The sequence below is a fragment of the Pelophylax lessonae genome, assembly GCF_965119305.1.
Source record: "Pelophylax lessonae genome assembly, chromosome: 2".
In the NCBI taxonomy this organism is placed as follows: Eukaryota; Metazoa; Chordata; class Amphibia; order Anura; family Ranidae; genus Pelophylax; species Pelophylax lessonae.
This window is the reverse complement of record NC_138769.1, coordinates 635,521,504-635,548,504: the sequence shown is the minus strand read 5'-3', so window position 1 is coordinate 635,548,504 and position 27,001 is coordinate 635,521,504. Positions and strand designations below refer to the sequence as shown.

Below are 27,001 nucleotides of genomic sequence, written 5' to 3'. Positions count from 1 at the left end.
CATCCTCTGTCACTGTAGGCACTGTGCACTAAATAAACCTCAGGGCCTGTTCACATATGTAAAAGGATGTAGTAGCGCCAAACACTAAATGATAAAACCAATATGTTATCAATGTGGAGTGTCCACAGAAAGTCCCAATAGTCCAAAAGATGGAGAGATAGTGGAGACCAATTCCCAACTTCCGACTGTGTAGATGAAAGAGCCAACACCTAAACGTGGAGTAACACCAACTGCTTACCAGATGTTAATGGATATAGGGTGGTGAAACAGACTCAGATTAGGCCGTCAATCATAGGATAGATCAAACCATGTAGTCTCATCAACTCCAATATATCAAAAAGATCATGGGTACAGGGCGGTGAAATAGGCTCAGATAATACCACCAGGCAAAAACGTATGGTCTCAACAACTCCAATTCACCTCGATAGAAAAGGCAGGACAATAGTGCAGACTGTACGAACACTCATTTATTGCATATGCAAAAACATACTCACACATAGGTGGATACATAAAAGCATCATCAAAGGATCAAAACCGCGGTATGTGGTGGCGTGCTGCTCGTTTCCAGGTCGCCTGACGCGTGTCGTCAAAGTAGTGACATCATCAGAGGCGGACCTGACTCAAAACGGCAGCACCCTTAAAACGAACTCAACCGGAAATGACGTAGGCGGAAACTAGCCGCCGGTGCGTTCCACTCGATCGTCCCACGGAACCGGAATTGACGAAGGCGGAACGACCCGTCCATGCGTTCCATCGGGTCCTAAACTACAACCGGATGTACTAAAGAGGGGCCTTGGTAAGCCACAAAGGGCCGGAAGATGATACTGATTGGCCACCCCTCCTCCAGCAAAAAAATAAATAGAATCGCTGGAACTCCGGTGACTACAAAAGGAACAATCTGTCATTCCAAATAAACAGAGATCGAGTGGAATACACATTGAAATCATAACAATTGTGCAATATTGTCACTGGGTATAAGGTTAACCATCTCGAGGCCACATAAATAACCCATACACAAATAGACACATCTTAAAGAGTAAAAGATAAGACAAATGGTATTGATGCTACCATAGACGGATATATAGTATATGCATCATACACCCACGTCTTCCTGATAATAAAACTCTATAAAACATAACATGTATAAACATACATAATTCATGACGTAGCAGCATAAAAAGTATATGCAAATAAAAATAAAATAAAATGAAAAAAAATCAACAAAATACATCACTAAAAATCCTCAAAAACTTGATCCAACTATTTAGCTGTTGCTAATGTAACAATTCACGTCCCACTCGACGTTCAACCCCCATGGAGCATAAGTCCTCATATTGAAAATCCAACGAGTTTCCAAACGGGAAATTTCCCGGTGGACGTGGCTTCCTCTCCAATGGGGGGTGAACTCGTCGATCCCCCATATTTTAGTGCCCACAGGGTTTTTATCATGGCAATTGGCATAATGCCTCAAAACGCTATGGTTGGGAAAACCTTTCCTAATATTTTTAATGTGCTCCCTCACCCTCACCGTTAATGTCCTCTTAGTGCGGCCAATGTACTGTAGGCCGCACGGACATTGCAGGAGATAGACCACATTGGTGGAGGAACAACCAATGAAGGGTTTAATGGGATGTATTTTAGAGGTAGCCGTAGATGTGACTTCGCAGAATTTTCTACCAATAAGAGAATTTACTTTGCAAACCGAGCACCTTCTGCAAGGATAATAACCGGTTAGGGTGTGGAAAAAAGGTAACTGTTCCGGTTTGTCCAGAACATTCGGAGCAATCTGGAGACGTAAAGGCTCTACGCCCCTAAACACTACTGGTGGAACTTCAGGAAGTTGAGGGCCCAGCACTTTGTCGTTTTGGAGAACCTTCCAATGTTTTTTGAAGATATGTTTAACGTCTCTATACTGCTTAGAGTAAGTGGTGATGAAAGAAAAACCGAAACGGTTAGAATCGGCTTGTTGTTTAGGCTGCTTTTGTAGTAAGGTGGACCTATCGATTTTCCCTACTTCATGCAGCACCATATTCAAATTAATCTCATCATATCCCTTATCCAGGAATTTATCCCTCAACATGAGAGCCTGACTGTGATAATTCTCTTTGCTAGTACAGTTGCGACGAAGATGTAAAAACTGACTTCTGGGTACAGAGCGCAGCCAGGAGGGGTGATGACAGCTCCCCTGCTCGATGTACCCATTACGATCAGTCGGTTTAAAAAAAGTGCTTGTCACAACTGCACCATCCTTGATCTCAATCGTTCGGTCAAGGAAATTGATTTTCCTATCACTGACCTCGTGCTGGAGGACAATTCCAAGTAAATTGGAATTGAGGTCATTGATAAAACTGTCCAAAGATGCTCTGTCGCCATCCCATAGGAGGAGGACGTCATCTATATAGCGCCTCCAGAGAACCAATTCGGGTCTCGGCCGGCCATAGATGACGTCCTCCTCCCACTTGGCCATAAACAGATTAGCCATGCTCGGTGCATATTTAGCACCCATGGCGACTCCCCTCTTTTGCAAGAAGAAGGAGCCGCCAAACCAGAAGTAATTGTGTTGCATGGCAAACGTGAGTAAAGACAGGATAAACTCCCTTTGTATCGAAACTAGGGAACTATCTCTCTCTAAAAAGGTTTGAACGGCTTGATGCCCATGTTCGTGGGAAATAATAGTATAGAGGGAGGTGACATCTGCTGTAGCCAGCAGATATCCTTCCTTCCACTCTATATGCTCTAATATGTTCAGAACCTGTGTAGAATCTCTCAAATAAGAAGGGGTGTTGGTGACAATCGGTTGTTGGTACCCGTCTATATACCTCCCAACCCTACTAGTGACGGAGTCTATTCCGCTCAATATAGGGCGTCCAGGAGGATTAAGGGGGTTCTTATGTACCTTTGGGAGGTAGTATAGAACGGGCACCCTCGGAGCCACCGGAACCAGGAACGACCTCTCCTTCTTATTAAGAATATTGTCCTGATATCCCTGGTCAATTAGGGCGGATAAATCTTTTTTGAACCTATTCGTAGGATTATAAAGGAGTGGACTATAGGTATCCGTGTCAGAAAGCAACCTATTCATCTCCGCAAAGTAGGAGGACTTATCGAGAACAACAATCCCCCCCCCTTGTCAGCGGGCCTGACAACAATGTCGTTTCTTTTCTTGAGGGATTTGAGGCCCTCATTGAACCGAAACTCATTTCTGTCCTTCCTAATTTGTAAGGCCTCAACATCTTTAAGGATCAAGTCCTTAAAAACCCCTATGGACGGGGCCACAAACCCAGGGGGGTTGAAGAGTGAGGCGTTAGAAAGTCCTGAATGTCTAATACCCCCCGTTGACAAGCCTATTGTCTCTGATGGGTTTAGACATAACATACCTTTTTATATTCATTTTATGGATGTAGTTATGTACATCCATAAATAGTCCGAACCTATCAAGAGCATTGGTAGGGGCGTATTTTAGGCCGTGTCCGAGGACCAATTTTTCGTTATCGGTGAGGGTGGCAGAACTCAGGTTAAAAATTCCTGCATCCCTCAATGCATTTTTCTTTTTTTGCCTGGTCCGCCTCCCCCCTCTGGTCCCTCTCTTTGTTTTCCGTCCTGTTTCCTGTTTTGACTGGGATTGTGAAAATCCCCCTGTGATCTTTGTTGTTGCACCCCCCTCCACCACCGTTCCACTGGTTGGTGTACTGTGGGTGATTAGTGATGTATCTTTCATCATAGTAATCGTCATCCCGATCCAAAGGGGCGAAACGATTGTATGATGATCTATCCTCCCTTCGTGGTGAGCCATAACGATTATGGCCCTGATGGTAATCATTCCGTTCCTGGTAATAACCATCACGTTGGTAATCCACAAATTGAGGATTGTTGGGGGGTCTGGCACCCTTGCCTCTTTTGTTTTTGCCACGCCTTCTACCCCTTCCTGATAACTGCACTCATTCACGTTGAATAGGTGTCCGGGGTGTGCGAGGTGATGAAACCGTGGGAAAAACAGGTTTGGAAAGGGCAACAGGGACTGATGCAGTTGATTTACCTACTGCTTCAGCTTGAATCAAATCCTGCTTTTTCTGCCATTTGAAGATTAGGTTGGACTTATAGTCCCCCAGGTCCCTAAGGTACTTCTTTTTCTTTTTTGTTTTCTGGTCAGATTCTTCCTTCTCAAGGACCTTTTTTAGAGCATTGGATCTGTTGACAAATTCCAAACTCTCAGTAGAAGAGGCCATGGAAGTTTTCAAGGCCAAGATCTCCTCATCCAATCTGACCAGTTTAACCTTTTTCCTACTGACTAAAAACCTAAGCATATTCAGTCCAGCATCATTGAAGTACTTAGCCCAGATTGTTGATTTTTTTTCATTTTATTTTATTTTTATTTGCATATACTTTTTATGCTGCTACGTCATGAATTATGTATGTTTATACATGTTATGTTTTATAGAGTTTTATTATCAGGAAGACGTGGGTGTATGATGCATATACTATATATCCGTCTATGGTAGCATCAATACCATTTGTCTTATCTTTTACTCTTTAAGATGTGTCTAATTGTGTATGGGTTATTTATGTGGCCTCGAGATGGTTAACCTTATACCCAGTGACAATATTGCACAATTGTTATGATTTCAATGTGTATTCCACTCGATCTCTGTTTATTTGGAATGACAGATTGTTCCTTTTGTAGTCACCAGAGTTCCAGCGATTTTATTTATTTATTTTTTTGCTGGAGGGGTGGCCAATCAGTATCATCTTCCGGCCCTTTGTGGCTTACCAAGGCCCCTCCTTAGTACATCCGGTTGTAGTTTAGGACCCGATGGAACGCATGGACGGGTCGTTCCGCCTGCGTCACTTCCGGTTCCGTGGGACGATCGAGTGGAACGCACCGGCGGCTAGTTTCCGCCTACGTCATTTCCGGTTGAGTTCGTTTTAAGCGTGCTGCCGTTTTGAGTCAGGTCCGCCTCTGATGATGTCACTACTTTGACGACACGCGTCAGGCGACCTGGAAACGAGCAGCACGCCACCACATACCGCGGTTTTGATCCTTTGATGATGCTTTTATGTATCCACCTATGTGTGAGTATGTTTTTGCATATGCAATAAATGAGTGTTCGTACAGTCTGCACTATTGTCCTGCCTTTTCTATCGAGGTGAATTGGAGTTGTTGAGACCATACGTTTTGCCTGGTGGTATTATCTGAGCCTATTTCACCGCCCTGTACCCATGATCTTTTGATATATTGGAGTTGATGAGACTACATGGTTTGATCTATCCTATGATTGACGGCCTAATCTGAGTCTGTTTCACCGCCCTATATCCATTAACATCTGGTAAGCAGTTGGTGTTACTCCACGTTTGGGTGTTGGCTCTTTCATCTACACAGTCGGAAGTTGGGAATTGGTCTCCACTATCTCTCCATCTTTTGGACTATTGGGACTTTCTGTGGACACTCCACATTGATAACATATTGGTTTTATCATTTAGTGTTTGGCGCTACTACATCCTTTTATATGCTTACCTAGTCTGTAATCCACTACTTAGTTGGCTGCCTTCACATATTTGTTTATTTGATCTTCATTGATCCTTATTGTGATTTTGCTGTCCGAGCGCAGATTCGCCTCCATTTTTTACATACTGTTCACATATGTGTTGTCTGCACTGGGCAGTCTTGCCCGACACAGTCCATGTACATAGAGAAGGCAATCTGCAAGGTGTTCTCACACATCACTGTCCACTTCACTCACCTCTAGGTGAGTGATGCTGGCAGTGATGTGTGTACATGTGGTGTGAACACGCTCGGAGGAATATTTAGTGCACAGTACCTGCAGTGACAGAGGACGTGCCTGACCTATGCCTGTTGACCTTTGTGGCTACTATTTGTTCTATGAAGCCTTAGATAACCGGTCTTTAAGCTACTATTGTCTATGGAGTGATCAGGAGAGCTGGATGTTACATTATCGGACTTCTTGTGACCACTCTATAACTTCTGGTAAGCTGGTCGGCTTGATAACGTTGGTGCCAAGTTCTATTTTCTTCACACTCAAGTTGGTTGGCTCTCCTGTCCTATTTATTACTGATATGGGCTTAGTTGCTTAAGCATTATCAGATATGAAATCCTGAATGTTGTATGGACATTTCAGTTCAATATCCTAATTTAGCGCCGCATATATAAGAATTTTTATGCTGTTACTTTGGTTCAAGATCAGATGAACTTTTTGCTGGCTGCTGAATACTAATAGTGTATAACGTTACATATTCGTTTTTATTTTTCTTGTTTCTAAGCATCTTATCTTATCTTTATATTTATGTTATACAGCAGGGGTCTCCAAACTTTCTGAAACAAGCACCAGTTTATTGTTACATAAGCGGGGCCAGACTGTGGTCACCCAGGAGTAGAAAATGCCCCAGCATCAGTGGGAGTAAACAATGCCTTTGATTTGGTGGTCAGTGGGAGCAAAAAAAATAAAAGACATAGCACCTTTGGTCAGAAGGAGCAGGGGTGGTGTCCTGTCATTGGAGAGATAGTGATCCAACGTTGAGGTCATTGGAGGGATAGTACCTCATCATTGGTGTCATTGGGAGGAATAGTACCCCATCATTGGTGTCATTGGGAGGAATAGTACCTCATCATTGGTGTCATTGGGAGGAATAGTACCCCATCATTGGTGTCATTGGGAGGAATAGTACCTCATCATTGGTGTCATTGGGAGGAATAGTACCTCATTGTTGGTGTCATTGGGAGAAAGAGTACCCCATCTTTGGTGTCATTGGGAGGAACAGTATCCCATCGTTGGTGTCAGTGGGAGGAATAGTACCTCATCATTGGTGTAATTGGGAGGAAAAGTACCCCATCATTGGTGTCATTGGGAGGAATAGTACCTCATCATTGGTGTCGTTGGGAGGAATAGTACCCCATCATTTGGGGTAATTGGGAGGAATAGTACCCCATTGTTTGGGGTCATTGGGAGGAATCGTACCCCATCGTTTGGGGTCATTGGGAGAAATAGTACTCCATAGTTGGTGTCATTGGGAGGGATAGTACCCCATCCTTGGTGTCATTGGAAGGAATAGTACCTCATCGTTGGTGTCATTGGGAGGAATAGTACCCCATCATTTTGGGTCTATAAGAGGAATAGTACCCCATTGTTCATGTCATTGGGAGGAATAGTGCCTCTAGGGCGAGATAAAGGCAAGCAAAGGGCCGAATTCAGCCCACGGGCTGCAGTTTGCAGACCTTTGGTATACAATATGCTTCCATTTTTAGAAAGAACAGTCCATGGCTTTCTACAGAAGTCACAGCAAGTCAGAGTCACAGACAGATGAGAGGATGCCACAGAAGTTGGGGATCAGTCATGAAGAAAAGAAAAGAAAGGTCATGTTTGTGTCTCTGAAATATTACCATACAAGATATCTTTAATGCTTAAAGGTCAATACAAACACCAGAAGGGTCGATTGGTGTGAGGCACTACATGTCTAAATCTATAGTTGGTTATTTCATGCAGGTGTGTTGTCCAGACTGCCGACTATTTATCTTGTAGTCAAGGTGGTAGTTGAAAAGCTGCAGTGCCATCTAATCCCAGTTATCTGAGCCAGTGATGTCAGTTACATTGTATCAAGGTGTTCTGTGTACCAACAAAAGTAATACTGGCTAGCCTTTCTTTTAGGCCTGGCCCTCTTAGCCAGTGACCCATTATGGAAACACTTGTTTGCCCCCTCCCCCGATTCCAATACTTAACATGCACTGTATGGAAAAAAAAACAAACCTATGTAGGGGTGTGATCAGCACTGAGGGATGGATAATTGTGCTTTTTGTTTGTTGCCACAAAAACAAACCCACCACAATTTCTTCTGGTGCACTAATGAGAAAATACATTTGAAGAGAAAACCCTAAGTTCACAACTCTGTGATATACCTCTTACAATAAACTCTAGATATGACAGAACACGAAAGTCCAATGATAGTGGTATGAAACCCAAAAGTAAACATTATATTGCAGCTTACCAATTCTTAGATGTGATGGCTGCATTTGTTTTCTGTTTCCCTTTCTTTCCCTTTATTTCACCTGATGATCTGGCCAGTAAGTCTGTGGTTTTTCAAAGAACAAGTCTCCTACAAATCTATTATTATTATTATAATTATACAGGATTTATAAAGCGGCAACAATTTGCACTGGGTTTTTATTTTTTGCTAAACAAATAAAAAAAGACCGAACATTTTGGAAAAAAAAAGTTTTTCTTCTTTTCTGTTATAAAATCTTGTAAAAAGGTACATTTTCTCCTTCACTGATGGGCACTGGTGAGGCTGCATGATAGGCACTAATGATGTGGCACCGATGACGATGCACTAATATGCAGCACTGATAGGTGGCACTGATATGCAGCACTGATGGGCACTGATAGGCGGCACTGATGAGCATTGATAGGTGGCACTGATAGGCAGAACTGATGAGGAGGCACTGACAGGCATTACTGATAGGCACTAATTGGCATCCCTGGGGGCACTGATTGAAATCCCTGGTGGGCACCAGTTGACACTTTAGCTGAGCACTTGTAGGCATCCTTGATGGGTCTACACTGATAATCGATGCGCTGCTTATCAGTGCAGACTCTCCCTGTCAGGGGAGCCACTGATCAGCTCTCCTCTACCCGTGATTTGTCAGCACGAATAGAGGTAACTTCCTGGTTAAGATGTGCCCAGCTGTGATTGGACACAGCTGATCACATGGTATAGAGCCTACATCATAGGCTCTTTACCTAGATGGGAGATGCAGTGTGTCAGGGCGACACACTGCACCACCGATCGCCGCGCTGCTGTGAGAGGCTTATCATGCTGGACGTCAAGATAACTGTGTCACCTTGCGGACATCAATCTGCTATAGGCCAGGCAGGAAGTGGTTGAGGAGGGTTTTTAGGGATCATCTAAAGAAAGATAGATTAGGAGACAGTCGGACAGATTGGAACTCCCTACCCCAAAGGTTCGGAGAAGCTCGGGAGAAATCCTGGAGGTGGGCATAGGAGGAAGTGGCAAGGGAGCTAGAGAGCAGGAGGTCTTGGGAGGACCAAAGAGAGCCCTTGGTTGAGATTTTGAGACCAGGCTAGTGATGTAGCTGGGTGTAGAGTTGTGGATGGCTTTGTAACATATCAATGAAGGCAAGATAACCTCTATGGCCTTGGAGGACCGGAGCAACATCATTATGTCACTTCCAGTTCCTCTGGTATGTAAACAAGGCTTTTTTTTTTGTTAAAGCAAAAAGATCAACATGTTTTTTTAAATTATATTTGGCTTTTAAAAAGGTAAAGGTGAGATTTGGGGTCTTAAAGAGCCCAGATCTCTCCATAAAGAGGACCTGTCATGCTGTATTGCTATCTCAAAGGATGTTTATATTTCTTGCGATAGCAATAAAAGTGATTTAAAAAAATTTAAAAATTAAAGAGACGGTGTAAATGTAAAAATATTGAATAAAATAATAAAAATTGAAAGTGTCCCGTCCCCCCGTGCTCACACACAGTGGCATATGTAGGTCACACCCACATATGTAAATGGTGTTCAAACCACACATGTGAGGTATCCCCACGAACATCAAAGCGATAGCAACAATTCTAGTACTAGTCCCCCTTTGTAACTCAAAACTTGCAACTTGTATAACTTTTTAAAGCCTCGCCTATGGGGATTTTTAAATAATAATTTGGCGCCATCCCTCGAGCATGCGCAATCTTAAAGCATGACATTTGGGTACCTATTTATGTGGTGTGAACATTATCTTTCATATTTTCTAAAAAAAACGGGTTATATATTGTTTTTCTTTAACTCATTAAAGTGTATCCGTTTCTCAAAAAAATTGCATTTGGAAAATCTCTGCGCAAAAAAAAAAAACTGTGACAAAAAATTGCAATGACCTCTGCTAAAAAAAATAAACATATATATATATATATATATATATATATATATATATATATATATTTGGGGGTTCCAAGTCATTTTCTAGCACAAAAACACAGATTTTTAGATATATGAGAGAAATGTCAGAATTGGCCCGGTAGGCAAGTGGTTAATTTCTGGTTATTCTGTGATGTGCTTGAGTATGAGAAACTATTATCGTTTGATTTGATTTTCTTTTTGTAACACTTTTACCCTTTAGAATAAATAGAAAATAAAATAATTCTTGTACGATAATACCAACAAATGGAAGCCCCTTTTTCCCCATAAAAAAAATATTATCAGCACTTGAGTATCCTGTGCAATGACAAGTTATTATTGTTAAATCAATAGACACATATTTGAAATGTGAAAACCACTTTCATCCATAAGTGCTTAACGATTAGTCCTGAAGTTTGTAGACCATTTCACACTGAACTGTAAAATGTCTGATTGTTCCAGGAATTACCTGAAGTACTTCAGTACTCCAGATATAAAAGACGCAGAGAACATTTTCTAGAAACCCATTACTTGTTCTGCGAATTGTATCCCAGAATACACAGTCTCCCGCAGTTTTAGTTTATTTAATGTGGTTGCTTGGAAACAGACTATTCATATTAGTGAGTGAATTTGACAAGTACAGAACCCAACTGCCCAAACTGATACTAACCTAAATAAACACAGTCCTTGAATACAAGGACTAATGCATTAAACAAATTTCAAAAAACGTTCCAATCTGAGGAGGTTTTGTGATGATAACCATACACAAAAAAATATTTCATCATAAAATATAGTGAATTACATAAAGTTATATATACACCAAGGGCAAAAACAAGTGTATGCCAAGTGCCAAATAAAGTGATCCAAAATAAATGAAAAGATATAAAAAAAATATCAAAGAAGTCCAAAAAATATCCAAATTAAACCAAAGTCTGAAAAAATCGTCTTTCACCAAATGAACTCTCATATCACCACTTGTGAGATATCACTGGGTAAGAGATTACTTGGATCCAATGGTGGACAATAATCTAAAAGATTTTTTTAGACTTTGGCTTAATTTGGATATTTTTTGGACTTTGATTTTTTTTCATTTATTTTGGATCACTTTATTTGGCAGACACTTGCTTTGACACTGGGTGCAATATTATATATATATATATATATTTGTGTTTTTTTATATATTTTTTTATTTCATTATATTTTAATTTAAAATATTTTTAAGTGTATGGTTATCATCACAGTGTCTCCTTGGATTCAAACATGTTTATGATTTGTTTTATGACACTTAATTTCTTTTTAAGTTGGCAGCAGTGGATTTGAGCACTTAGCACTTTTCTTTTATTTTACTTAAAGAGAAAAGAATGCTCCTTGGGATCAGGGCTTTTGCTTTTCACAGTCCTTAAAATATGTTTTTTTTTATCAGGTATGTTCTGTGGTTACAGTTGACATATTTTAGAAACCTGTTTTGTTCTGCTATATGGATGGAGGCATCTATGCAGATAAAAGGGCAGGCATATTATAAGTGCTTAGATAAACAAGGTGGGTTCTACGCTAAGGTACAAGGAACGGCTGCAGCCTCCCTCAAATATAACCCAAGGGCTATATCAAAAGTAAGAAAGGGGGGGGGGATGGGGCTGCCTATAGAAAAAATATAAAGGAGGCCGACTGGGCGGTGTATGAATAGAAGCTGCTACATAAATGGAGAAACTGTGTCAGTAAACTTGAATGAAATAAGGTGATAAAACGTAGCCGTATCACTAATGGGCCATACACACTATAAGATTTTCTGAAGACTTTTTCCTTTAGACTTACCAAAACCATATAATATGAGGTCATACCTAAACACTTTCAATTTGTATGCAATCTGGCAGGCCTTTGCACTACATAGAAAAGGTAAATCTTAAGGAAATCTAACCACAAAAGTTGGATAGTGTGTATCCAGCTTAAGAACTGATAAACAGTTGATGACAAAGATAAATAGGTACCAGATAAATAACGTAATAAAAAGTGACTAGTGCAGATAAAGTGCAATGGTCTAGGCCAGACCCATATGTGTGCCAAGAAATAATGATGACTGAGTATTAGAGATTGCACAAACCAACAATAAAAATACACAATAAGTGGCAAAGGGCAGTGTGACCAAGAAATGAACTAATAAATAAATGTATCATACATGCATCATATCATACATGTATCATACATGCACTCCAAAAACTGAATGTAGGTGAAAGTGACACTATATACTAAAAGTGACACTATATATAGTGAACGGTAGTGTCTAACATATACAGTATACATGATGAGTAGAGTGAGTACAGATAAAGTACAATGGTCTAGGCCAGACCCATATGTGTGCCAAGAAATAATGGTGACTGAGTGTTACAGATTGCACAACCCAACAATAAATGTACACAATAAGTGGCAAAGGGCAGTGTGACCAAGAAATGAACTAATGAATAAATAAATGTATCCTACATGCACTCCAAAAACTGAATGTAGGTGGCTAAAAGTGACACTATATATAGTGAACGGTAGTGTCTAACATATATAGATAATGAGTACAGTGAGACCAATCAAAATAAATATAAATATTACATAAATATGATTCGTACACGTCCAAACATGGATAGTAGTGACTGAGCGAAAAAAAAGATATATTATATGGTGAATAGTGGAGTAATTCACACAATAGAGAGTCCTTGTATTCATGCACATCCGGTGAGGGGATCAATACTCGTGCTGTATCTCCAAGGATATACTTGGAAGTGATGTGGAGATCGAGTGCTCGTGATCCCACTAGTAAATAATGCACTCACCAGACAGACCCACCCCACACAGGGGTATTGGGCCAGGGTATAATCAAGGAATCCTCTATGTAAATCCTGGATCACAGATAATACTCCTGGGTTCACAGATCCTGGGTGGGGGGTCCATGATAACGGGCTACTCCTCAATTCCAGCTATCCTCAAACATGGCGCCGTCACGTCACTTCCGGTTCTGGGCCTTGGAGCGCAACCACTTACCACGCTCTGTTTGATCTATGCAATTGTGAGTATCCTGTATATGCATTTTAAATAAACTTTTATACCTACAGTATTACACTATTGGTCCCCCCCTTGTTTATTCCATGCGAGTCATACCCCATTACCTGAGGATAGCTTGAATTGAGGAGTAGCCTGTTATCGTGGACCCCCCACCCAGGATCTGTGAACCCAGGAGTATTATCTGTGATTGACGGGATTCCTTGATTATACCCTAGCCCAATACCCCTGTGTGGGGTGGGTTTGTCTGGTGAGTGCATCATTTACTAGTGGGATCACCATCACTCGATCTTCACATCACTCCCAAGTATATCCTTGGAGATACAGCACGAGTATTGATCCCCTCACCGGATGTGCATGAATACAAGGACTCTCTATTGTGTAAATTACTCCACTATTCACCATATAATATATATTTTTTTTTTTCACCAAGTCACTACTATCCATGTTTGGATGTGTACAAATCATATTTATGTAATATTTATATTTATTTTGATTGGTCTCACTGTACTCCTTATCTATATATGTTAGACACTACCGTTCACTATATATAGTGTCACTTTTAGCCACCTACATTCAGTTTTTGGAGTGCATGTAGGATACATTTATTTATTCATTAGTTCATTTCTTGGTCACACTGCCCTTTGCCACTTATTGTGTACATTTATTGTTGGGTTGTGCAATCTCTAACACTCAGTCACCATTATTTCTTGGCACACATATTGGTCTGGCCTAGACCATTGTACTTTATCTGTACTAGTCACTTTTTATTACGTTATTTATCTGGTGTGCAAAAATGTGATCACAAAATGTGATAACGTATAGCGCTTGCTCAATGTAAACCAGGTGAAAGGAAGTTATAATATTATTTAACTCATGTGTAAACATACATATAAATAATTCAATAAATCACTGTGCATATCATATAAATAAATACAACAAATATCCTTCTAAAAAAATATTATATATATATAATTCAACCCTCAAAGGTGATTGGTGATAAATATAATAAACCGTGAAAAATTAATAAGTGAACAGTCCAAAAAATTAATTCAAGAATAAAGTGCCAAAGTGCTTCTTCCTTTTTCCTTAAATAATCCTTTCGCTGTAGAAATGTAGAAATTGCCAACTCACCAGACGGTGTGGGTCCTATGTACCTTACGGCACTAGGGCCAATCGTGCTTGAAAGGAACCCTTTCCTAGGTTCTGATAGACTCTCCCTAGGGATGGAAGGTGCCCCTCTGTAGTATCACTCCACTACGAATAGGCTCCAACTGTAGATGTGTATCCTCCAGCCACAGTGCGCTTCCTTGGGATAAAAATCCCCCTGCAAATCACCTCCAACCGCGGGTGTAGGCAAGAAAATAAGAGCCGGATAGTGCAGTATTGTTTTAAAGAATGTTTTTATATATATATATTGCACACACCCCGTACACTCCAAATAAACCTTAATAACAGTCCCGGTGAGGTGATAAAAAGCAGGTGGTAAAAACACTTCCAAGTTCAAAATAAACACAGTCCAGTGAAAGAAATCCTTCAAAACAGTAAATCCGTGAAAAAACAAACAAAACAGGACTGTCATACACGCTGGGCAAACGAGTGGAGAGTGGAAGTCCCGGTATGCGTTCCACTCAGGCCCGTATGACGTCACAACGTGCGTTCCATCTAACGCGTTTCGTCATTGGCTTAGACGTCTTCAGAGGTCTTTATTTATCTGGTACCTATTTATATTTGTCATCAACTGTTTACCAGTTCATAGTGATACTGCCACGTTTTATCACCTTATTTCATTCAAGTTTACTGACACAGTTACTCCATTTATGTAGCACCTTACATTCAAACACTGCCCAGCCGGCCTTCTTTATATATTCTCTATGGGCAGCGCCATTTTCCCTCACCCCCCCCCCCTTTTATATTATAAGTGCTTACTAATCACATACTTTGCACAGGTTTATAATTTCCCATAGAATGAGAATGCCCTGGTACATGTATGTATATGTTTTCATTTCACTGGACCCTGATCCATCATGCATGTTTCCTACATCTCTTTGTTTTCTAGTGAGGCTATCCATCATATTTACGGGCCAATAAAGAGCCTCAAAAGGCAGAAGGGGTAGAGCCAGGCCATGACCCATTATAAGTAGGGATGCACCGATCTGACTTTTTTGGTCCTGGTCCCGATCTTTTGCTCTGTGAAATTGCAGATCCCGATTCCGATCCGGAAGTACTGTTTTGAAATCTTATAACAAAATAATACTTCCGGATCGGTATCGGGATCGGCAGATACCTAGGAAATGTCCACATCACACAGCCAGTGACGTGGATACCGAAAGAAAGATGACCCCCCCCCCCCTATAAACAGAAGAAGAATGCCTGCAACTGTAGAATTAGATGAGTAAAAGCTTTTTTTTCTCCCATTGAAGTGATTGAGGGAGGGTCAGAAGCCTGGAGAGTAGCGACGCCCCGGATCAGCCCGTGGGTCTGCTAAATTTTACCAATCCCCGATCCAGCTATTTCGTCAGTATCGGGGCCGATATCCGATCGGTGCATCCCTAATTATAAGAATGCCCATTAATTCTAAAATGCTGGCCCTTAACAACCAGATTTTTCTCCACTTGTGCAATGCATCAATCCAGAATTAGTGATGTGTCTGGGCAAGAAGCAACAAAGAGTGTAAATAGGTCATCCTCCCCTTTGCCTGTCATTCTCTGGAAGGTTCAAGGGGATGGTTAGCTGTCTCACTGGCATCATTTTGCCACATCAGATTCCTCTGCAAGCAGTGGGTTTAATATTTTTCTGATATCGGAGTCCATTTAAACATCTGCAAACGTTACTGAGCCCTGAGGAAGGGGGGCCGTGTTTTGCCCCGAAATGTGTTGGCTGTCTTGTGAATCATGAAAGTAGTTTTGGACTTATGTATGAATTTAGTCATGCATTCTTTCTTTTGGTTTAATTCTTTAACAAGTACATGCTTATCTACAGCTTCCCTAAGCCAAGCAGATGTTTCTAGAAAATGACAAGAAGATATCTGCTTATCCTTATTGGTGGCAAGTGACAAAATAACATAAAATCACTTGCACACCCCACATAAAAAATAAAAATACTCAATAAAGTCAAAGTGGCAGCCAGCTGACACTACAAGTGATAACAACCCATCTTGTATTAAAAGAAACTAATAAAACAGTGCCAGAACTTGCCACTTTTTCTTCTTTTCTGATGGGGTGACCATAAAGCATTTTAAGCCTTTCATCCCTCAATATAAAACGGGATTAATCAGCCCTTCACACAGAGACTTCCCAACATGTTAGAGGGGTGGTTGTAGCCATATTTGTGCACTTGCAACAAAAACATTTGAGACTGTTTGTACTTTTTATGTAGCACTCTCCTAGTTAGGCTGCTAGGCAAATGTAGTTTTTGGCTTCTGCTGTAATCACAGGAGCAGTGATTGTTTGGTTTGGTCTGCTCAGAGCTTCACAGGTTAAGAGTTTTATTACATCCCACTGCCTTTAGAAGAAGTTCCTAGAGCTTAGGGTGGGAGGATTTAAATGTTCTGTCTGAATATTCAGCAGGGCCTAGCCAATCCCTGGGGAGGTGAGCCCAGATAGCGCTAGGTTGCTGTTAAATAGTCTGGAGCCCTGAGGATTTGGGTATTTTCCCCCTGTGGGGATGGATCTGTGAGCTGAGAGGAGAGGGGCTGCCAGCCCCCTGGGGCCCTATGGACTGAACACTGAACCACTTTGCAAGAGGCTGCGTCTATGTACCAGGATCCAGAGAGTAAAGCCTTTATTTGTGCTCCTACTGTTTCATGGTTCCAGCTGTAAACTGTAAACTTTTCCAGTCTACTTCTATTTGTGCCCATACTACCTCATGGTCCCCAGCTGTGAACTGTGGACTGTTCCAGTCTACCTATACTAGTGCTACCAAGCAAGAAGTGTCCTCTGCTATCGATCTGTTCCATTTTGGGGTATCCTGCATGACCCCAAATCCCCTCCAAAGTTTCTATTAGCAAATAAACTTCCAAAAGACAACCCCTAGACTAAATAATTGTCCAGAGTGAATGGCTGCCTCTGCACAGTTTGGGAAAGAACCTGTCTGATCTTCAGCAGACCCTTTGGGGGTAGCGCTACATTTATTTGCACTGACATCCAAATTTTCAGGAGAAGTTTTTGGGATGTTCCCTTTTCAGTCCAAGCAGTACTAATACACAAAGTTTAGGCCAATGTTAACCACTTGCCGACCGCCCCCCGGCTTTTTACTGCGGTAGGGTGGCTCGGCTGCCTCCAGTCACGTAGTACTACATGACTGGAGTGCATGTGGTTTTGGCGGCGCGCACCACTGGAGCTACACTCCTGAGGCGGGCCGCAGGAGGAGAGGCGGCGATTGCCACCTTCCTCCCGCGACCGTACGGGAAAAGGAGAGAAGACCCGCCTGCTTATGTAAACAAAGCAGGCGGATCTTCTCTCAGACAGGCAGGGAGAGATCAGCAGCTTCAGCTAAGCTGAAACTGCAATCTGTCTGTGCCTGTCACAGAACCCCCCCCCCACACACACACACACACACACACACACACACACACACACACAGTCAGTAAGCATACGTTTAACCCCTTTGATCACCCCCAGTATTAACCCCTTCCCTGCCAGTGTCATTTATACAGTAACAGTGCATATTAGTTAGCACTGATTACTGTATTAGTGTCACTGGTCCCCAAAAAGTGTCAAAAATGTCAGTTAGGGGTCTGATCTGTCCGCCCAAATTTCAAAGTCGCCGCCATTACTAATAAAAATAAATAAATAAATAAAAAGTCCAAAAATCTATCCCGTAGTTTGTAAACGCTATAACTTTTGCGCAAACTAATTAAAATACGCTTTTTGGGATTTTGTTATGTAGCAGAATACAAATTGGCCTAAACTGACAAAAAAATTAAATTTTTAAACATTTTTTATTGAAAGTAGAAAGTAAAAAATATGGCGTTTTTTTCAAAATTTACGCTCTTTTTTTGTTTATAGCGCAAAATCTAAAAACCGCAGAGGTGATCAAATACCATCAAAAGAAAGCTCTATTTGTGGGGAAAAAAAAGACACAGCGCAATTTTCCGTTAAAGTAAAGCAGTGCCGAATCACAAAAAATGGCCTGGCCATTAAGGGGTCAAATCCTTTCCGGGGCTGAAGTGGTTAAGTAGAACAATCTCTGAGAAAACACATAAATGAATGGTAATTTAAGCCAATGGACAATCATTGAAAAACACAATCGTGAAGAAATGGTAATTAACCTGGGGTAGTTGTTAGAATAAGGAAAGGAGTGGGCTGTAGAACTGCCAGTTGGCAGTAATGCTGGCTTTAGACAGTTCGAATCTCGGTCGGTTCATCAGTAACCGGCCAAGATACGAACCATGTAAGGGCAGGCTGATTTTACCCAAATTGATTGATCAATCTACTTTGGTACAACAGCATGTCAGATAGTTCATGTGATGTTGATCAGGGAATCAAGCGATTTTCTTTCCTACAATCCTTGGATGCAAGAAAATCTACCATCTATCCCATTTGGATAGTGATTAAAGCCTCGTACACACGCAACGAATTTCCGCCGACCAGTCATCCGTCTTTTGTCCAGAGTGCATGTCCATTGGTTGGAATGTGCTCTAGACTGCACACGAATTTTCCCATACGACAGAATTCTACTTCAGAAGTGATGTCATGTGTTGGATTGCTTTCTATGTGTTCTTTCATCTCTGAGCATGCCTAGTCTTGCTCATAAGATTTTTACCCATCGAAATCTGTACTAATGAGACGGAAATCGGACGTGTGTTGACGGACGACAAAAATTATATAGTCTGCACACCAGGATTTTTTCGGCCGAAAAGTCGGAGTCGGTTGTTGGAAGCATCATACTAACAAGCCGAAAATCGGCAGATCGGTTTTCGGACGAAATTTCCCGGCCGAATTTCTTCTCGTGTGTACGGGGCTTTAGAAAACTGAGATCCGCATTTAGTCCATTATCTCCTCTGTCAAATAAAATGATAATTTTTATACTCAGGGAAGGAAAACTTTTGGACTACAAATGACAATCCTTCAAACATTAGAAAACATACCATCAGTGTTAGCAGAAGGATCATGTTCCTAGAACATGACAGACTTGCATCTTACCTAGAGCAGCCATAGCAGTCTTTGGTCTCTGTGGAGTCTTGTCTGGAGGTCTGGATGGCTTCATACTGCTACCTAGCTTGGAGGATATAAGCAGGCATGCCGTCAAGCGGTCACATTTTCCTTTTTCATCCAATGACTTGCTTTTATCTCTCAGATAGTTCAGCTGTTCCACAAACTGTGGCTTTAGGATATCACTATTAAGCTGCAGATAAAAATATGAGATGAAACAGATGAGATGGCATATATGAGACCAATGCTTTGCACTACTGCCAACTTTAGTAACCCCGTCATCTACACTCATTGTATGTTTCCAGTACTGTATAAATATTCTCTGTTGACTGACTGTCAAATGCCCAGTCTGTTGTAGGTAGAAGAGCCAAGGATAAGTGTTTACTGGTGCCGTTATGCCAAGAGTGATGATGTTAGCCCCCATAGAATGGCGGTGGGAGCTACTTCTGTGTTAAGGCTCATACATCCAGGTGGAGGATTACAGGAGCTTTGTTACTTTGCTCCGAAATCACATCAGGTCAACTATATTACTTAAAGTATTGGGACGCCTGCCTTTACACACACATGAACTTTAATGGCATCCCAGTCAAAGACCAAAGGGTTCAATATTGAGTTGGCTATAACAGCTTCAACTCTTCTGGGAAGGCTGTCCACAAGGTTTAACCTCCCTGGCGGTATGATTATGTCAGGAATTATGTACCAAAAGCGGTACAATTTTTTGCATGGAAATTTGGCGTTATGTATTATAGGCCTACAATTCTTAGTAATTACTGACTTAAACCTGACCAAAACAAGACTCTAGTAGACATCCCAAATGTGATAAATTTGAAACACAAACGCATGAATTATAATCTAATCAATAATATAATTTTATTATATAATATATAATATATATATATATATATATATATAAAGGAGGTGATACAATGTAATCTGAAATGATATATCATAAATGTATATTATATATATTATTTATATATATATATATATATATATATATATATATAAATAATATAAATTAATTATATATAATTTCAGATTACATTGTATCACCTCCTTTTTATGTGTTTGTGTTGGTGCAACATTTGAATTTCCCTCCCAGTTCCGCTCCCATGCACCATTGCTGCTTCAGGGAATGGAACCAGGAAGTCATCAGAGCGACGGACGAGTGGCGGGATCTCGGCGGCGATCCCAGCAATGGGAGATCATCGCTGGATCACCAGGAGAAGATGATGAACACCGCTGCATGCTCTGCACATCTCCCCCGAGCGTGACTCGGGGTTACCGATCCTAGCATGAAAAATCTACCCCGAGTCACGCTCGGGGATACCGCTAAGGGAGTTAAGAGTGTGTCTATGGAAATGTTTGACCTTTCTTCCAGAAGCGCATTTGTGAGGTCAGGCACTGATCTTGGGCGAGAATGCCTGGCTCACAGTCTCCACTCTAATTCATCCCAAAGGTGATCTATCGGTTGAGGTTAGGACTCTGTGCAGGTCAGTCAAGTTCCTCCACCCCAAACTCGCTTAACCATGTCTTTATGGACTCTGCTTTCTGCACTGGTCCAAATCATTTGGTGGAGGGGGGGATTATGGTGTGGGGTTCTTTTTCCAGGGTTGGGCTTAGGCTTAGTTCCAGTGAAGGGAACTCTTAAAGCTTCAGCATACCAAGACATTTTGAACAATTTCATGCTCCTAACTTTGCTGGAACAGTTTGGGGGTGGCCTCTTTCTTTTCCAACATGACTGCACACCAGTGTAAAAAAGCAAGGTCCATAAAGACATAGATGAGTGAGTTTGGGGTGAAGGAACTTGACTGCCCTGCACACAGTCCTGACCTCAACCTGATAGAACACCTTTGGGATGAATTGGAGCGGAGACTGCGAGCCAGGCCTTCTCGTCCATCAGTGCCTGACCTCACAAATGCGCTTCTGGAAGAATGGTTGAACATTCCCATGGACACACTCCTAAACCTTGTGGACAGCCTTCCCAGAAGAGTTGAAGCTGTTATAGCTGCAAAGGGTGGGCCAACTGAATACTAAACCCTATGGACTAAGACTGGGATGTCATTAAAGTTCATGTGAAAAAAGCAGGCATCCCAAAACTGGGAGATCAGTGTATAGGGTGCTGATATTGGGAGATCTGTTTATAGGGTGCTGATATTGGGAGATCAGTGTATAGGGTGCTGATACTGGGAGTATAGGGTGCAGATACTGGGATATAGGGTGCAGATACTGGGAGATGGTGTATAGAGTGCTGATACTGGGAGAATATGGTGCAGATACTGGGAAATCAGTGTATAGAGTGCTGATACTGGGAGAATAGGTTGCAGATACTGGGAAATCAGTGTATAGAGTGCTGATACTGGGAGAATAGGGTGCAGATATTGGGAAATCAGTGTATAGAGTGCTGATACTGGGAGAATAGGGTGCAGATACTGGGAGATCAGTGTATAGGGTGCTGATACTGGGAGAGTGGGAGTATAAGGTGCTGATACTTGGAGATCAGTGTAAAAGATGCTGGTACTGGGAGTATAGAGGAGCTGATACTGGGAGTATAGGGGAGCTGATACTGGGAGTATTGCGTGACAATGCTGGGAGTATTTCGTGACAATGCTGGTAGTATAGGGTGACAATGCTGGGAGTATAGGGTGACAATGCTGGGAGTATAGGCGATGATACTGGGAGATTGGTTTATAGGATGCTTATACTGGGAGATTGGTGTATAGGATGCTGATACTGGGAGTATAGGTTGTTCATACTGGGAGTATAGGGCGACGATACTGGGAGATTGGTTTATAGGATGCTGATACTGGGAGATCGGTGTATAGGTTGCTCATACTGGGAATATAGGTTGCTCATACTGGCAGTATAGGGTGCTCATACTGGGAATATAGGGTGCTCATACTGGGAGTATAGGGTGCTCATACTGGGAATATAGGGTGCTCATACTGGGAGTTTAGGGTGCTCATACTGGGAGTATAGGGTGCTCATACTGGGAGTATAGGGTGCTCATACTGGGAATATAGGGTGCTCATACTGGGAGTTTAGGGTGCTCATACTGGGAGTATAGGGTGCTCATACTGGGAGTATAGGGTGCTCATACTGGGAGTATAGGGTGCTCATACTGGGAGTATAGGGTGCTCATACTAGGAGTTTAGGGTGCTCATACTGGGAATATAGGGTGCTCATACTGGGAGTTTAGGGTGCTCATACTGGGAGTTTAGGTTGCTCATACTGGGAGTATAGGTTGCTCATACTGGGAGTTTAGGGTGCTCATACTGGGAGAATAGGGTGCTCATACTGGGAGTATAGGGTGCTCATACTGGGAATATAGGGTGCTCATACTGGGAGTATAGGGTGCTCATACTGGGAGTTTAGGTTGCTCATACTGGGAGTATAGGTTGCTCATACTGGGAGTATAGGGTGCTCATACTGGGAATATAGGGTGCTCATACTGGGAGTATAGGGTGCTCATACTGGGAGTTTAGGTTGCTCATACTGGGAATATAGGGTGCTCATACTGGGAGTTTAGGTTGCTCATACTGGGAGTATAGTTACATAGTTACATAGTTAGTGAGGTTGAAAAAAGACACAAGTCCATCCAGTTCAACCCATGATGCGTGTGTGTTTGCTTTTAACCGTACATTGTGTACCCCTGTATGTTGTGGTCTTTAAGGTGTCCATCCAATAGTTTTTTGAAACTATCTATGCTCCCCGCTGATACGACTGCTTGTGGAAGAGAATTCCACATCCTTACCGCTCTTACAGTGAAGAACCCCTTACGCACTTTAAGGTTAAACAGCCTTTCCTCAAGTTTTAGTGAGTGGCCACGTGTCTTATTGTATTCCCTTTCTCTGAATAGTTTGTTCCTTATGCTAGGGTCGCCAGTACAGTATTTGTACATTGATATCATATCCCCCCTCAATCGTCTCTTCTCCAGAGAGAATAGGTTCAGTGCTTGTAGTCTTTCCTCATAGCCGATGTCCTCCATTCCCCTAATTATTTTTGTTGCCCTCCTCTGGACTTTCTCCAGTTCCAGCACATCCTTCCTGCGGACCGGTGCCCAGAACTGGACAGCATACTCCAGATGTGGCCGGACCAGAGTCTTGTAGAGCGGGAGAATAATCTCTTTATTTCTGGAGTGAATCCCCCTTTTTATACATCCCAGTATTCTGTTGGCTTTGCTTGCGGCGGCTTGGCATTGCATGCCACTGCCAAGCCTGTTGTCTACCAGTACCCCCAAGTCCTTTTCCATCCTAGACTCACCCAGAGGTTCACCCCCTAGTGAATAGCTTGCTTTCTGGTTTCTGGCACCCAAGTGCATTACTTTACATTTTTCTACATTAAACCTCATCTGCCATGTGGTTGCCCACCCCGTTGCTCATACTGGGAGTTTAGGGTGTTCATACTGGGAGTTTAGGGTGCTCATACTGGGAGAATATGGTGCTCATACTGGGAGTATAGGGTGCTCATACTGGGAATATAGGGTGCTCATACTGGGAGTATAGGGTGCTCATACTGGGAATATAGGGTGCTCATACTGGGAGTTTAGGGTGCTCATACTGGGAGTATAGGGTGCTCATACTGGGAGTATAGGGTGCTCATACTGGGAGTATAGGGTGCTCATACTGGGAATATAGGGTGCTCATACTGGGAGTTTAGGGTGCTCATACTGGGAGTATAGGGTGCTCATACTGGGAGTATAGGGTGCTCATACTGGGAGTATAGGGTGCTCATACTGGGAGTATAGGGTGCTCATACTGGGAGTTTAGGGTGCTCATACTGGGAGTTTAGGGTGCTCATACTGGGAATATAGGGTGCTCATACTGGGAATATAGGGTGCTCATACTGGGAGTATAGGGTGCTCATACTGGGAATATAGGGTGCTCATACTGGGAGTTTAGGGTGCTCATACTGGGAATATAGGGTGCTCATACTGGGAGTTTAGGGTGCTCATACAGGGAGTATAGGGTGCTCATACTGGGAGTATAGGGTGCTCATACTGGGAGTATAGGGTGCTCATACTGGGAATATAGGGTGCTCATACTGGGAGTATAGGGTGCTCATACTGGGAGTATAGGGTGCTCATACTGGGAGTATAGGGTGCTCATACTGGGAGTATAGGGTGCTCATACTGGGAGTTTAGGTTGCTCATACTGGGAGTTTAGGTTGCTCATACTGGGAGTATAGGTTGCTCATACTGGGAGTTTAGGGTGCTCATACTGGGAGAATAGGGTGCTCATACTGGGAGAATAGGGTGCTCATACTGGGAGTATAGGGTGCTCATACTGGGAATATAGGGTGCTCATACTGGGAGTTTAGGTTGCTCATACTGGGAGTATAGGTTGCTCATACTGGGAGTATAGGTTGCTCATACTGGGAATATAGGGTGCTCATACTGGGAGTATAGGGTGCTCATACTGGGAGTTTAGGTTGCTCATACTGGGAATATAGGGTGCTCATACTGGGAGTTTAGGTTGCTCATACTGGGAGTATAGGGTGTTCATACTGGGAGTTTAGGGTGTTCATACTGGGAGAATAGGGTGCTCATACTGGGAGAATAGGGTGCTCATACTGGGAGTATAGGGTGCTCATACTGGGAATATAGGGTGCTCATACTGGGAGTATAGGGTGCTCATACTGGGAATATAGGGTGCTCATACTGGGAGTATAGGGTGCTCATGCTGGGAATATAGGGTGCTCATACTGGGAGTTTAGGGTGCTCATACTGGGAGTATAGGGTGCTCATACTGGGAGTATAGGGTGCTCATACTGGGAATATAGGGTGCTCATACTGGGAGTTTAGGGTGCTCATACTGGGAGTATAGGGTGCTCATACTGGGAGTATAGGGTGCTCATACTGGGAGTATAGGGTGCTCATACTGGGAGTATAGGGTGCTCATACTAGGAGTTTAGGGTGCTCATACTGGGAATATAGGGTGCTCATACTGGGAGTTTAGGGTGCTCATACTGGGAGTATAGGGTGCTCATACTAGGAGTTTAGGGTGCTCATACTGGGAGTATAGGGTGCTCATACTAGGAATATAGGGTGCTCATACTGGGAGTTTAGGGTGCTCATACTGGGAATATAGGGTGCTCATACTGGGAGTTTAGGGTGCTCATACTGGGAGTATAGGGTGCTCATACTGGGAGTATAGGGTGCTCATACTGGGAGTATAGGGTGCTCATACTGGGAGTATAGGGTGCTCATACTGGGAATATAGGGTGCTCATACTGGGAGTATAGGGTGCTCATACTGGGAGTATAGGGTGCTCATACTGGGAGTATAGGGTGCTCATACTGGGAGTTTAGGTTGCTCATACTGGGAGTTTAGGTTGCTCATACTGGGAGTATAGGTTGCTCATACTGGGAGTTTAGGGTGCTCATACTGGGAGAATAGGGTGCTCATACTGGGAGAATAGGGTGCTCATACTGGGAGTATAGGGTGCTCATACTGGGAATATAGGGTGCTCATACTGGGAGTTTAGGTTGCTCATACTGGGAGTATAGGTTGCTCATACTAGGAGTATAGGTTGCTCATACTGGGAATATAGGGTGCTCATACTGGGAGTATAGGGTGCTCATACTGGGAGTTTAGGTTGCTCATACTGGGAATATAGGGTGCTCATACTGGGAGTTTAGGTTGCTCATACTGGGAGTATAGGGTGTTCATACTGGGAGTTTAGGGTGTTCATACTGGGAGAATAGGGTGCTCATACTGGGAGAATAGGGTGCTCATACTGGGAGTATAGGGTGCTCATACTGGGAATATAGGGTGCTCATACTGGGAGTATAGGGTGCTCATACTGGGAATATAGGGTGCTCATACTGGGAGTATAGGGTGCTCATACTGGGAATATAGGGTGCTCATACTGGGAGTTTAGGGTGCTCATACTGGGAGTATAGGGTGCTCATACTGGGAGTATAGGGTGCTCATACTGGGAGTATAGGGTGCTCATACTGGGAGTTTAGGGTGCTCATACTGGGAGTATAGGGTGCTCATACTGGGAGTATAGGGTGCTCATACTGGGAGTATAGGGTGCTCATACTGGGAGTATAGGGTGCTCATACTGGGAGTATAGGGTGCTCATACTAGGAGTTTAGGGTGCTCATACTGGGAGTATAGGGTGCTCATACTGGGAGCATAGGGTGCTCATACTGGGAGTATAGGGTGCTCATACTAGGAGTTTAGGGTGCTCATACTGGGAGTATAGGGTGCTCGTACTGGGAGTATAGGGTGCTCATACTAGGAGTTTAGGGTGCTCATACTGGGAGTATAGGGTGCTCATACTGGGAGTATAGGGTGCTGCTCATACTGGGAGTATAGGGTGCTCATACTGGGAGTATAGGGTGCTCATACTGGGAGTATAGGGTGCTCATACTGGGAGTATAGGGTGCTCATACTGGGAGTATAGGGTGCTCATACTGGGAGTATAGGGTGCTCGTACTGGGAGTATAGGGTGCTCATACTAGGAGTTTAGGGTGCTCGTACTGGGAGTATAGGGTGCTCATACTAGGAGTTTAGGGTGCTCATACTGGGAGCTCCCACCTGTGTGCTGATCATGTTGGATGGAAGGATCCCAGGCTCTCTGCTCTCTCAGCTCCGCTCCGGCTCCTGTCGGTGACACTACTCCAGAACTTCCAGCGCTGACGCTCCGGTTGCCAGGAAACAGACAACACGTGCTGTGGGGCGGGGCCTCCATGTACAGAGAGGAGGAGTAATACGATCTGTACGGAGAGACTGCAGTGTGTGATGAGCATTGTACGGAGATGGATGGAGGGAGGGAGGGAGGGGGAGGGGGAGGGGCCGTGTGATGGAAAGTGTGGAGCGGTGCTGAGATACGGCTGATTGCATTCTATGAGGTCACCACAGGTCACACTCCGCACTGCTCCTCTTA

The 27,001-nt window shown here is 42.9% G+C and overlaps 1 protein-coding gene across 1 annotated transcript in view; it reads right to left on the bottom strand.

The window, feature by feature from the left end:
* The window catches only part of TEX26 (testis expressed 26), a 90,906-nt gene extending 64,178 nt beyond the window's left edge, over window positions 1–26,728 (bottom strand). The window contains exons 1-2 of the mRNA XM_082244869.1: window positions 26,653–26,728; window positions 19,098–19,299 (exon numbers count right to left, since the gene is read on the bottom strand). Coding sequence (XP_082100995.1) covers window positions 19,098–19,299; window positions 26,653–26,667 — 217 coding nt within the window. The 5' untranslated portion in view covers window positions 26,668–26,728. The remainder of the gene's footprint in view (window positions 1–19,097; window positions 19,300–26,652) is intronic.
* Between the last annotated feature and the right edge of the window lie 273 nt (window positions 26,729–27,001).